The sequence below is a fragment of the Antrostomus carolinensis genome, unplaced genomic scaffold (genome assembly GCF_000700745.2).
Source record: "Antrostomus carolinensis isolate BGI_N321 unplaced genomic scaffold, ASM70074v2 scaffold3941, whole genome shotgun sequence".
NCBI classification, from domain to species: domain Eukaryota; kingdom Metazoa; phylum Chordata; class Aves; order Caprimulgiformes; family Caprimulgidae; genus Antrostomus; species Antrostomus carolinensis.
This window is the reverse complement of record NW_010294703.1, coordinates 1-13,237: the sequence shown is the minus strand read 5'-3', so window position 1 is coordinate 13,237 and position 13,237 is coordinate 1. Positions and strand designations below refer to the sequence as shown.

Genomic DNA, 13,237 nt, shown 5'->3' with positions numbered 1-13,237 from the left:
CCTGCCTTATGGCATTCAAGGGAGAGGAGAGAATGAAAAAGCATTAAAAAAAAATCACCAGGAAAAAGAGAAATGTATTTATTTGAAGTAACCATAAAGGAACCCACATCAAACGCAGCAGCATCTCTGTCCTCCTGTTAAAGAGGATGCACCTGTAACATTTGCCAGAAACTACCTGCTGTTTTTGTCATAATAAGAGATCAGAGCCTCTATTTTCTCCAGTAATGTTGGTATGAATTTAAGTAAAGAATTTAAGCTAAGCCAGCTTCCTGCTCTGTAATTTCCCCATCCCATTGAACCCTGTAAGCCAAATGAAAGTTTCAACAGCACTGCCTCGTTCCTGCAGCCGTCACTGGACTGCAATGGGAGAGCAGTAATGCTTCAAAATTGCATTGTTACACACAGAAATTCAGCTTTAAACCACGGGGTCATAAAAATATAACCATGGTCAGGCACCTTGGATGCATTCCCCCAAGGCCCTTTGCCAGGCAGAGGTACAAGTGATTTCTTGGTTTTAATTCCTTATTTTCTTCCTCCTACCAACAGCATGATAGACTGCAACGTGTATTTTTTTTTTACATCAGTGCATGAGGAAAACAGTGTAACTGTACTGGTTTGTGAATTAATTATAACTGCATCTATTTTGCATTTTACATCTTGACAAAAAATTTTGTGATGTCACAGCCATACTTTGTCGCTAAAGAACGTCTCTTCATCTGGCTTCTTTCCTTGGCCTGTTTTGCAGTCCTCTGCCAAAGAGAGAGAGAGAGAGGGGTCTGTTCAGTAAGTATTGGTACTTGGCAACAGCGTGCAGGGTGGAAAGCTTGAGCCCACAGTTAAACTTCAGGCTAATTTTGCAGTAGACAACGTAATAAAATGCAAATGTTTATTAAGGTGACATTTTCATAAATCCTGAGGACACTGTTGCAGCCTAATGGTTTGATGCTGCCTTTCATTGTCACTGTATGGGGTGGAGAGGCTGGGGAGGAGGAACCTAATGACAGTCTTCTACTGGGGAGAGGAGGGGCAGGAGGGGTGGGAGCCAGGCCTGCCCCGGGGGCACTCCTGGGACAGGGGAGGAGATGTCACCCCAAGGGGGGGCAGGTGCTGACCAGGTGTGGGACAGCACAGGGTGGTGCTGAGCAACCCGCTCTTTGACATCAGCCCTGCCTGGCGCCCAAGGTCAGGCTACGTCACCTCTAGGAGTCCCCACACCCAAAATACTTCTGTTTGTGGTACATCCTGCCCCCCTGCAGATCCCACAGCCTGGAACACAGGAGGTTCTGCTTAAACTTCAGAAGGAACTTCTTTACAGTGAGGGTGACAGAGCACTGGGACAGGCTGCCCAGGGAGGGTGTGGAGTCTCCTTCTCTGGAGACATTCAGAACCTGCCTGGACACCTTCCTGTGTGATCTCATTTAGGTTCCTGCTCTGGCAGGGGCATTGGACTGGATGATCTTTCGAGGTCCCTTCCAATCCCTGACATTGTGATTTCCCTGGCAGAGGTGAGGATGTCTGACCATGCCATACTGACCTCTCTGTGGCAGATCGTACACAGAGTCTGAAGGTTTTCCAGGGAGCACTGTCCTCCTCCACTGTAAACAGGCTTGATATGGTCCACCTGCCAGAACTGGCCTTCTGTTGGGTTTGTTATAATTTCATTCAGCTGCAGTAAACAAAGGACATGACACTGGAAGCGTTAAGAGATTCCCTCAGAACTACATGTATGTTCTACCCTGAGAACAAGGAAATAATTCAGGGAATTAGCTATTCATAGTTTTCATCAAGAGAAAGAAAATAAGCGTTAGCATTGCTTTGTAATAAGGAGCACTGAGAAACCCGAGGTGGTGAAGCCCCATGTCAGCTTTCAAAAGGTAACAAACACAACGGAGTTCTGATCATTTGTCAGGCTGTGAGAAACCCTCACACCACAAGACTTCTCCTCTCAGTCTGTGAGATGGGTCTTTAAAATACCACCTCATTTTAAAAAGCTGCAAGTGACAAAGCTGATCTCATGCATATGACAAGTGACAATGAATTATTTTTTCTTTTGCAAGTTTCAATGGGTGGCTGCAGAATTTATTTAACAATTTAGAACCAGCAACTTCTGAGGCAGAATTTCAACTTTGCAGCAGAAAAATGAAATGGCACTTTAGTTTCTGAATAAAAATATCACTCTATGTAGGAACGTTCCCCCTCCCTGCTCCACTGCGTTCAAGGCAGTGCAGCAGCAATCACAGCTGCAGAATGGTGGTAGTTCATAGGGTGTTTTGTGGTGACACTGAGAGGAGCTGTGACAAGAGGCTTTTGTTGAATCATAGACTGCTGTGAGCTGGGAGGGACCCACAAGGATCATGAGTCCAGCTCCTGTCCCTGCACAGGACAATCTCAACATTCAGACCATGTTGTCTGAGGGCACTACCAAACATTCTGCAAAGGAGGAATAACCTAATACTTCTAGACTACATCCATTCTTACATTGTTTCAGAACCATAAATTCTGTTAAATAAAGTGCCTTTCAAGTAAATCTGGCTGCAATATTCCCAGCCCTGAGGAATCTGATTTCAGATGCCTGTGCCTTTCAGCAATGAAAAACGTGTTAGAAGACGTGGGGGGTTTTGTGTTCAGGATTTCCTTTTTTCCTACTCTGTTGTTGGTGCTAGGTGAACCTTCGATCTTCAGCCTGCACGAAGAACATTTTGGATTTCTCTGAACTATCTGCTACAGGAATACACAGGTTAGCTGCTCCTGCTTAAAAATCAGTGCTATTACCTGCCCAAGTGGAAGGTGAGACATCCAAGAAGCCTCCAGAAGTTTCTTACGCTGGCTCTTGGGCGCATCCCTGACGCTGAGATAAAGCTCCTGAGCGTTTTGATTACAGAACTGGCAAACACCGTGTTCGATTTCAAACACTTTAGTCCTAAGGTAGCTCTGACTAGAGCGAATCGAGAAGTCCTCCTGGCAGGTGTGGGAGCAGAACCGCGTGTCCCAAGCGCGGGCCTGGCAGCCTGGGTCAGGCTGAGCTGTTGGCTGTTGACAGCTGAGACACAGCGGGTTCCCTTGGCTGTCCAAGGCTTGCAAATAGCCTTTGGGGAGGGGGGAGCCTTCAGCTTCAGGCTGCTCTGCAGGAAGAACTGATGGGCCTTTCCCATTTTCTGAAAGCACCCTGTTTGCAGAGAACAAAGTACAATTGTTAATAAGGGAGGTATTCAGCAGACAGTTCTGTAGGTTTTTACACACTGTATATTTCCATCAGATTATCTTTTAGGCTCCAAAATACCCATTTCAGCTGAAATAATCCTTAACTTGCTCAAGTTGATACCTGCACAGTGCAATCATTGACAAAATCTGAGAATATAATGGACAGAATTTTTTTTGCACCTATTCTTACATGTCCACTGAAATATTAGCTGAAATAAATAATGCTGTCTTTATAAGGAAATGGAGGCTTCTATCAGGCATGTACATTTATAGATGTAAAATGTTTCAGCCTCCTCTTTAACAGAAGTGAAAAGTCAAAGGAAACATCCTGGTTTCTCTACGTAACTTTCACAGCTCCATAGCAGTTTCCTGCTCTAAACAAGGCTTATCTCCAGGCAGGATACACACTGCTTGTTTCACAAGATTTTTTTAAAAGGGCATTTTCTGTCTAGAATTCCTGCTCTTTTCTCCCTTTTTCTAAATTTTGAGGCAGAATAGAAGAAAATGTGGTGTCCTCAATTTTAATTGACCTCACAAGCAGGCCTGAGCTAACTTTCTTTTTTTCCTTAAGCAAATCATGTAACTGTTTTCTTGTTTCATTTTAATTAGATTCAGTTAATTAGCAGCTGTATCAGCAGAAAACAGATGTAATCTAAACAGATGTAAGAGGAAAACATAGCTCATAGCACTACAGCAAGTTTCTTATCTGAACATTGTACTTCAGCAGCAAGGTAAACACTCATAGCAAATAATTTTGCTACCTTGAAAAAATATCTGTGGAGAAACAGCTTAAACACCTTATTGCATTAATGAACTTACTTTGTGGAATGAGCCCATTGTTCACCAGAAGCATTTTCCTTCTTCAGACAAACCCCACTGTCTTTGGAGATGAGGCGCACGCTGCCCCCGCTGCTGCTGGCCTTGCTCAGGGAAGCTGCTGCGACGTCCTCTTTGGTCACATACCTGAAATTATTCAAAATTCTGTCAGTATGCTACAAAGGGAACAACCTCCCTCAAACAACATTCACTCTTGGCTGCAGCAAGATTGCTACAGCGTATTCTCTTAAGACATTCCTCATTTCCCAGGTGAGAAATTATTATACAGTTTGGGAAAACACACTTCACCATAATACTTCCATAGTACAAAACATATCTTTTTGTAAAAGCAGATTCAGCTCTAATCAGCAAACAGATCAAGTAATTTGGTACATAATCAAATGAAAATGAAAGCAGTTTGACATTGCCCGAGAGTGACATCTGAAAGCCTTTTTTTTTTCAGTTAGGTGAAGTCTCACTGATACTCTGGCTAATACAGGGAGCACTACAAGCTCTGAAGGACTCTTTGCTCTATTAGTTATGTTTGAATTCACTTCTTTATTTTAATGTGAAAACATACAAAGCACTGCTGCTCTCAAATAAACTCTTAAAAATCGCTTCATCATTCACTCTGATCATTCTTCCAAAAACCACTATTCAGACAACTTCTCACCAGTGCACCTCTCTGTACTATACATACACCAAACCCTATATACTCTTAGTATATATACTAAGGTATATATACCTTAGAAGGGCGCTGTAGGTTAGAGTAGATTTTTCTAACACAGCTCACAGTCAGATCTTTTCTACATTTTGTGGAAGGAAACAATCTGGCAACAGCTTAAAAAACACTTACTACCTGCTGGTCCTCCTTATATTACTGGAATTACAGCCTCTATTTACTTACTTGAATTCTTTTACCTACAGCCAAAATAGAGTCACCCTGGAGAATTTAACAGTAGGGACTGAGAGGAATAAAAAGGTTTTAGTTTGCAGAGGCACCTTGGTGAGTTAACCTGTACGCATGAGAAGTTCTGTGGAGAGCAGCGGTAACACTGAAGCTGCAAATGTCTGTCAGGGAAGACAGAGTTACCAGAAAAAGTGCAAGAAAGGTAAATTTAGATTTTAAACAAGGATTAAAGACTATCCCTTTTCAGTGACACCCAGCGAGGAAAACTAGTTCTGTGAGATGTCATCCAGAGAGCAGAATTGCTTAAAGAAAAAGTGAGCACCAGAAAGGGTTGGCTGTGAACTACAAGTAAAGCGTTGTATCATTGACGGCACCTCATGATTTACTTCTCCTTCCAGGTGGAGAAAACAACAAGATTCTTTGACCTTACTTTTCTTTTGAGTCCCTAAGGGTTAGGATTTTTCTTCAAAAAAATCTCTGGCAAGTTCCAGATGTTTAAACATGCCGTGCAGTGAAGCCAGAACAGCTGCTGAATGTGGGAAGCGGACACTTCCATCACAGCAGATTTACTGACGTCCTGGTCGCCTACGTTTGTCACTATGCGACAGGCAATCACTGAACAACTAGTTTAGCCTCAGCATCATTCAATACATCAAACTTCCTGCAGCAATTAGGAAGAGGAAGAAAAATTAGCAGCCACGTACCTTTTTGTGCTGCTGACAACTGACTGCTTTTTAGACAACTCCTCTGCAGCATGAATAGGACTACAAAATATCTGACCACTTTTTCTGACAATCTTCTGTTTCATTGCTGTGAGATGACCCCATTCTTTCACAAACCTCAGTATCTGGTAGAAAACACCATTGTCAGAAGCATGACAGGCATTACACAGAATTATTTAATTACAGTGAAGGAGTGCTAGAAAAAATTCAAAACTGGATGAGAACAGCTGGTAGAATCAGAGATGGTCCCTTCACGTCATAGTCCATACAAGCTGCAACCTCCCACCCTTGACGTGCTGAGACAGCTTTGGCATTGACTACAATAATGGTTTTGCTATTATAAATGTATTGATCCAGAAGAAATAAGGCCAGAAATGGCCTTTAGTAATCTAAGGTAATCTTCTTACAGCTGCCATTCTCCCTGACACAGCAGGCCCCTCAGAAAAGGAAAGCTCTGGCCCATTACTTGAACAACATTTATAATTGGGTTATGGACCACCTTTTTTCTTTCTTCTGACCTTCTGATAGATGCTTAACACTGGATTAACCATCTGTAGTGCTCAGCCCCTAATGTCAACGTGAAAGGCTACAGGTAAAATGCAAGAGCTGTTATCAGTCTGTTTCTCAACAAGTGTTTTCCAACATGTAAAATTTTAATGGAATCGCTGATGTACTTGCTTTGAGGTTACTATATTCCTTTATAATAATGCAGTGTCAGAAAAACACATGCAATAAAAATTATTATGGTAAACCAGCAATTAATGACATGAGAAATCAGATCACCAAATTGCCTTGACATGAACACATCTGTTTTTATGGCAACACCGCTATCCCTTTCTGCGGCATTTCAGCACAGCACACAAAGATCTGACTAGCAAGTAGAGACATGCTTTGCCATCAAAATAGTCAAAGGACAACAGTTTTGAGCAGCTTAACCTGCCTTTCATCACCTTTCACAGTAATTTCAAATTGATGCAACCACAGGATCCTGAGGGAAAACTGACGAAGTGTTGAACAAAGGATTTCAGAATGGAAATGGAGACTATAGAACAACATTGACCACCTTTCCTTATTTTGCATTTAGAATTTCAAAGTATAATAAAATAAAGAGACTCAGAGGAACTTAATTTCTGGTACCTAATCTAGTAGGTTTTTTTACAGGCTAGGAAGTAAAAAAAAAAATTATACCTGTAAACTGAAAGGACTGGTATGAATAATGATTTACTCAATAACTATAACCACAGAACAGTGAGGAAGTGCGAGAAAAACTACATAGGAATTTAGAATTTATAACATGGCTGTTTGCTTTAGGATGTGTGTAGGGGAAAAATTATTCAACCTCATCCTCATTTCTACAATAGAAAATAAATGGGAGTAACAATATGACAACTGAGCAACTGGTTTGGTGGTTTTTTTTCCATTCTGTTTTTTCACTCTCTTCCCTACTGACCTGCAACTATCTACGGCAGTCAGTGTCACGCTGCTTCTGAACAGGGACTATGGGAAGAATAAATGTATTGGTTGGTTGAATCAGTCGGGCACTTGTCCTACAAATCTAAGTTCAAACCTTGCTGGAGAACCTACCAAAAAGAATCAGTTTCATTCATACACAATAGAATCTGATTTCCAAATTACATTTCTCTTTAAATGGAGTTAAAAACAGTTAAGAAAACTATGTTAAGCAGATAATATTGCACATCCAATTTAAATTCTGTATTTCCTTACTCAAGTACTTGGGTTTACAGTGTTAATGTTCTCCTCAAACACCATGATGGATGTGATCTTTGTTACTGAAGTAACAGAAGCTGCCTGTCTCAGTGGAGCTGGGCCCCACACGGCTTTGAACGTCGTTAGAGGCCTGAAGGCAGAAGGGAGAGCGGAGGCCTGCTCAGAACTGCAGCTCTGATACGATCTAGCACATTCTTATCTGTAATGTGCCCTGTTTAATTCATAACCTTTAAAAAGCTATTTTGTTGACTTACAAATGTTAGTTACTAATCCTGTAAATGAGAAATTAAATGATGCCTGGTTGATTCCAGCTAGTGAAATGTTAACAGGAGGAATGATAATTTGCCAAAGTAACAGACTGCATAATTAATATTCATATCAACATTTATAAGGTCTGCTTGCATTAATGAAAATGTGCCTAGATCCCAAGGCCTGGAAGTGTTCTGCATTTATTTTAAAAAGTATTAAATATTATATTAATGTGCCAGTAGAATTTGTTCTTACCAATGAACGATTCTGTTTATGCTGGAAAGTCTCTGGTAAATCCTCCCAGTTATCCAGCTGTATGTCTAACGGAATGAAATTATGATTCAGTGGTTCACCATCCTAGACAAGCAAACAATTTTGTTTACAGATGTAATGTAGCACAATCTAGGAAAAATCTGTTTCAAGTGAATTATCCTCCCTTCTTAATAAATTCAGTCTCTCAAGGTAAGATTTTTCCAGAAACAAAGGATAAGCCACAGATGTATGATAACAGCACAGATGCAAGAAATGATTGACATTAATATATCTAAAAGTAAACAGGGTGAAAATTTTAGCTTTGAATATATCTGAATTTTTTTCTTTGCAAATAGTTCAGACACACAAACTGCCTTAAATTAAGGAACTAAAACTATAATCCTCTTTACTAAATTTCCAAGGGAAATGAATGATTGTAGACTGGAAAATGTCTCTTCATTATAATTTTAAATCAAAATCTTAGACATGGCATTGTTTATTACACTTAACTGGTTCTTTTTTTAAAAAATGTCTGAACAAGTTCTCCTCCACTTAATTTTTGAGGAACCAGTTGTCCCAGTAGGTACATATGACCCAGGAAATTATTGATGATTCACAAACATTCAAGAGAAGAAATCAAAGCAGAATTCCCCAGTGTCTCATGGTTTTTTTTCAGCAGAAAGATTTTGTGCAGTATCTGGCACAAAGAAACTCTAATCCAAGCCAAAAACAACCCAGACCAATACACAGTTGCCCAAATACAATCCCAAATCTGTCTTTGTCTCTGAATAAAATGTGTGAAGCTAGGAAGCAGCGTACAATTTAAATATGTTAAACAAGTTTCCAGATACAAGAGGACATTCTTTTTGACTTCTTCCCAGCTGTGTCAGTTAGTCTAACAAAACTGTATTATCTCAAATAACTTTTCTATCTCTTAAAAGAAGGAATTGTGAAGCCCTGACTCCCCCTTGAAAATTACCTGGAATGTTACCAACTGCTAGTTTCTGTACTCCCATTACCATTGCAGTTTAATGATAATGTGTTTCATTCAGGAAGTTACAGACTTACACACGGCACCAATGTTGAGCTTTCTGAAAACGTGGTGACAACATTTTATTTACACATTTTGTCAGGATTCACTGTCATTTTTATTTTAATTTTGAATGTTGTTCTATTAATAACATTTTCTGGTAAGATACTATAATTAAAAAAAGGAATCCTAAACAACTATCACCTGCATTTCTAACAGATTAAGTGTACACGTAATGTATTAGCCCCATTCTGTAAGCTAAGAGAACTGTTAGAAGTTATGTATCTAGGGAATTATTATTTAATTCCACTGAGAAAAAGAACTAGAATGATAAAATACCTATTTTTTGTACATTTCAGCTAATAAAAAAAAATTGCAGGTCTTTTTATAAGAAGTTTAATAAATGAAAGTATTCATACACATTTCATAGGACAACATTTTACTCTGTAATTTTAAATTATAACAAACATGCATATTTCAGGTTTACCTTTGTATAGAGGTGAATTCTATCAGTATTCCTGCTTGCACAAAACATAAGCCCATCATATATTGGAAATGTGTCTGATTTATCTACATCTCCTATAAAAAGAAAAAAAGTTGACATTAAAAAGTTTGGGTTTTTTTTCATTCATTTCATTCAGTCTACTCAAACATTAAAAACAACATTACACATGTTTCTAAGAAGTTATTTGTGAAATTTCCCAATTTGGAAATATATCACATGTGGATTCTGTATCCAGTTCCAGAACAACATTATCAAATACACAGCTCAAGCAGCAAGCTATTAAGGTATTTGAGTATTTTCTTTTTCTGTTTCTCCTGAATTACCTCTCATCTGTTTTGCCTGTGGCTGTCCTGACCACAAGTAAATACCATCAGAAGTTTCAATAAAACCACACAGGTTCACAGTTGCTAGTTTGACATAATTATTACATCAGCCAAAAACTGTTGTATGGAAAAGCTGGGTTTATCCATCATCAAAATTCAATAAACATCCCAGGCTAAAATGAGAATGTCATGTGCTAGTGTATGTACTTCTGTCTATCTTTCAAAAGTGTTTTTTTCTATTTAAAATTATTTTTCCTGCCAAAGGCATTTAATACAGTTTTGTAATGCAATGTAATCTTTCTTTCATCTAAGTCCCACTTTACCTTCTCCACACTTTTTTTCACTCTCTTCATTTTCAATTTCAACAGTTTGCTGTTTGCTGATTTCAACAGACTGCTGGGTCACTGTTTCTCCAAAATCTTCTCTTCCATCTTCAGCATTGCATACTGCTTTCTCTTCGGTTCTTCTGAAGTCCTTTGACACATCTTCCTCAGTCTGGCTAGCAGGGGCTTCACAATTTCTCTCAACTATAGACAAAGAAACAAGAAAAGCAATTATTTATGCTACCTGTACAAACAGGAACCTAATCAATACACATCTGGAGGCAGGACTATGTAATTGAATTTAAAAAAATGGCATTTTATTCTCTAATGTTATTACAGTGCAACCACTTAGGATACTGGAGCTACCTTTAATATTAGGAGAATAAACACATGGAGAAAAGTTTTCCATTTGTGCAATTTCATGCACCCAGCTTAATATCAAAATATATGCAATAATGTCATCAGCAATTCTATATAATATACAGTTATTGTATACCATAAACACATACAGTAGTTTTCCAGGCATTGATCTATACCTGTGAAATTCAGAAGTTGTACTTACTTGAACAGGCACAGGGACTTAAATAAAATAAATGATAGAAAAATAACCTCTTCCTTTGCAACTGAAATGGCAAATAAGGGGACAGATTTACAAAATTGTTTTGTTTTGTTTGTTTTATTTGTTTTATTTTAAGTTTCCAGGTAGACTAAATAAATTTAATAAAAGACATCTACTCTGACCTGTTGGAGCAAGAAATGCCGTATTTTCCAGGTAATGTCTCTTAAGACAAACATACAATACCTGAGTTAATAAAACATCTATACCACATCATTTAGTTTTGAGAGGTAGGAAAAAAGTTTGCCATTTAACTGGATTCACAATATAAACCTCAAGGAAAAGGAGAACATTTGCTGCAAAGAAAACTGAGCATAAATTAATTCTTCACAGAATTTATATCCTGTTAATATTTATCTCACTTTTCCATTTGTTTCAAATTAGAATCATGTAAAAGTTCCTTGGGGAAAGCAAAATTAAGAAGGAGCATTTAACGGGTAAAGACACCATTCTTTGTGTTTTGTCTGGACTTGGGTATATATATTGTGTATATTCTGAAACTAATCACAACCGAAATGAAGAATGTGTTATATTTTTTTCTCTGCAGCACACGTTACTTACCACTATTGCTTTGAGGGCAACTGCACATTTCACAGTAAGGGAGCAATTCATTGTTACCATAAGTGCAAACACTACAGTGCCAAACTTTATTTAAAGCCATACTTTTGCTTGAAGCACTTAAGCCACAAGGAAGGACTTCATTGTTTCTCTCTGAAGACAAAGAGGGCTTTTTTCCACTCAAAGACTTTTTCATTTTCTTCCTGGAGCTGACTGGAGTAGATTCACTTGTGCTTCTTGCTCTTTTAGCTTCACGTTCACAGGAACTTTCACCACAAATTGTATCCACATCACTTATTCTTGTGCAATCCATGTCTTCGTTGCTCTGCTCTGCATCCTCTTCTTTCGCGACTTCAGGAGATTCTGAATCATTATGTAACGACTCATCACTAGAAAATATTTTGCGTTTCTTCTCAGTGGAGGGTTTTGGGGAAAAGAAAGAACGTATGTCATGCTGTCTTTCCTTTTCAAACTAGGAAAGAGGAAAGAAATATGTAAACCCCACTTATAGTTACTGCATCAGAGGCTGTTAAAATAATGATTTTTCTCCATTAATATTACTCTTTAATTCAAGAAGCTATTTTCACTTTGGAGATGGAAAAAAAAAGATATCATAGAATCACAGAATGGTTTGGACTGGAAAGGACCTTAAAGATCATCTAGTCCCAAACCCCCCTGCCATCAGCAGGGAGATCTTCCACTAGATCAGGTTGCTCAAAGCCTCATCCAGCCTGGCCTTGTTCTTAATCTTCTTTTAAGAACAAACAGCCAGCAGAAAAAGCAATCCAACATTCCCATTCTGTTTTGTAAAAAGTATTTTCAGTTTTCTCAGGAAAATTCTGAAATAGCACTACCAGAAAACAAATAGAACTAGTACACTACGTGCCTTTTTTGATGATGTCTATGGCAAGGAAAGGCTTTTAAATGTTGTTTTATAAATAATAGCCAATAAATTCAGTACAGTTAATAAAGATGTAATTTAAACAGAAATTAATTGGTCTTATCTGACTCTGAGGGTGGGTCAGTCACATAAATGTAATGTAAGGAACCATCAAAAGCCTGTAGATAATATTTATACCCAGCAGAGCCCTTTCCCCAACTTCACCTAACTTCTAAAGCAGAATTTACATTACATTTTCCTACTTATTTAGTGTTTCTCCATTAGTAAAGTCTGTAATACACATAAAGCTTAAGTGAACAACGGTTGTAATTTTTTTTTAAATGAAAGAAGAAAGAAAAACATAAGTTTTGAGTCTTACATGTGTAAATAAAAGCTCATTTTTGGGATCTTCTAGACTTTCATTTGGGGTCCAGGTCTCAGCAAAACTCAAAAAATCCCATTTCTCCTTATCACCTTCTTCAGCCTGCATTTTCTCTTTCTTGCCGTTCAAGGTGCTGCCTGTAACCTTGGCCTGCAGAAAGAAGACTTGCATAAAGTTTCCAAGGAATTCACGTGTTGGAACAAGTTTATTTTCCTATATTAGGAATTTGCTTCCCTTGCAAACTTAAGTCAGCATTTCATAGAATGAATCATAGAATGGTTTGGGTTGGAAGGGACCTTCAGAGGTCATCTATTCCAATGCCCCTGCACTGAGCAGGGATGTCTTTACTAGAGCAGGTTGCTCAGAGCCCCATCAAGCCTGACCTTGAATATCTCCAGGGATGGGGCCTCCACTACCTCTCTGGGCAACCTGGTCCAATGATCTACCACCCTCATATTGAAAAACTTCTCCAAATATCCAACCTAAATCTCCCCTTTTCTAGTTTAAAACTATTACCCCTTGTCCTATTGCTACATGCCCTTGTGAACAGTCCTTCCCCAGCTTTCTATCGGCACCTTCAGGTACTGGAAGGCCGCTATCTATAACATCCCCCTGGAGCCTTCTCTTTTCCAGGCTGAACAACCCCAACTCTCTCAGCCTGTCCTCACAGCAGAGCTGCTCCAGCCTTCAGATCATTTTTGTGGCCTCCTGTGGACATGCTCCAACAGGTACATGTCCTTCT

At 38.9% G+C, this 13,237-nt stretch overlaps 1 protein-coding gene across 1 annotated transcript; it reads right to left on the bottom strand.

Annotated features, from left to right (window-relative positions):
- Nucleotides 1-650: 650 nt before the first annotated feature.
- LOC104532484 (DNA annealing helicase and endonuclease ZRANB3) lies at nucleotides 651-12,645 on the bottom strand (the record flags this gene model as incomplete). The annotated part of the gene is made up of 10 exons (XM_010177711.1): nucleotides 651-749; nucleotides 1,535-1,666; nucleotides 2,773-3,166; nucleotides 4,021-4,164; nucleotides 5,632-5,774; nucleotides 7,882-7,983; nucleotides 9,396-9,487; nucleotides 10,060-10,263; nucleotides 11,237-11,705; nucleotides 12,493-12,645. Coding segments are annotated over 10 exons (1,932 nt in total), but the record flags the coding sequence as incomplete, so codon positions are not given.
- Nucleotides 12,646-13,237: the final 592 nt, after the last annotated feature.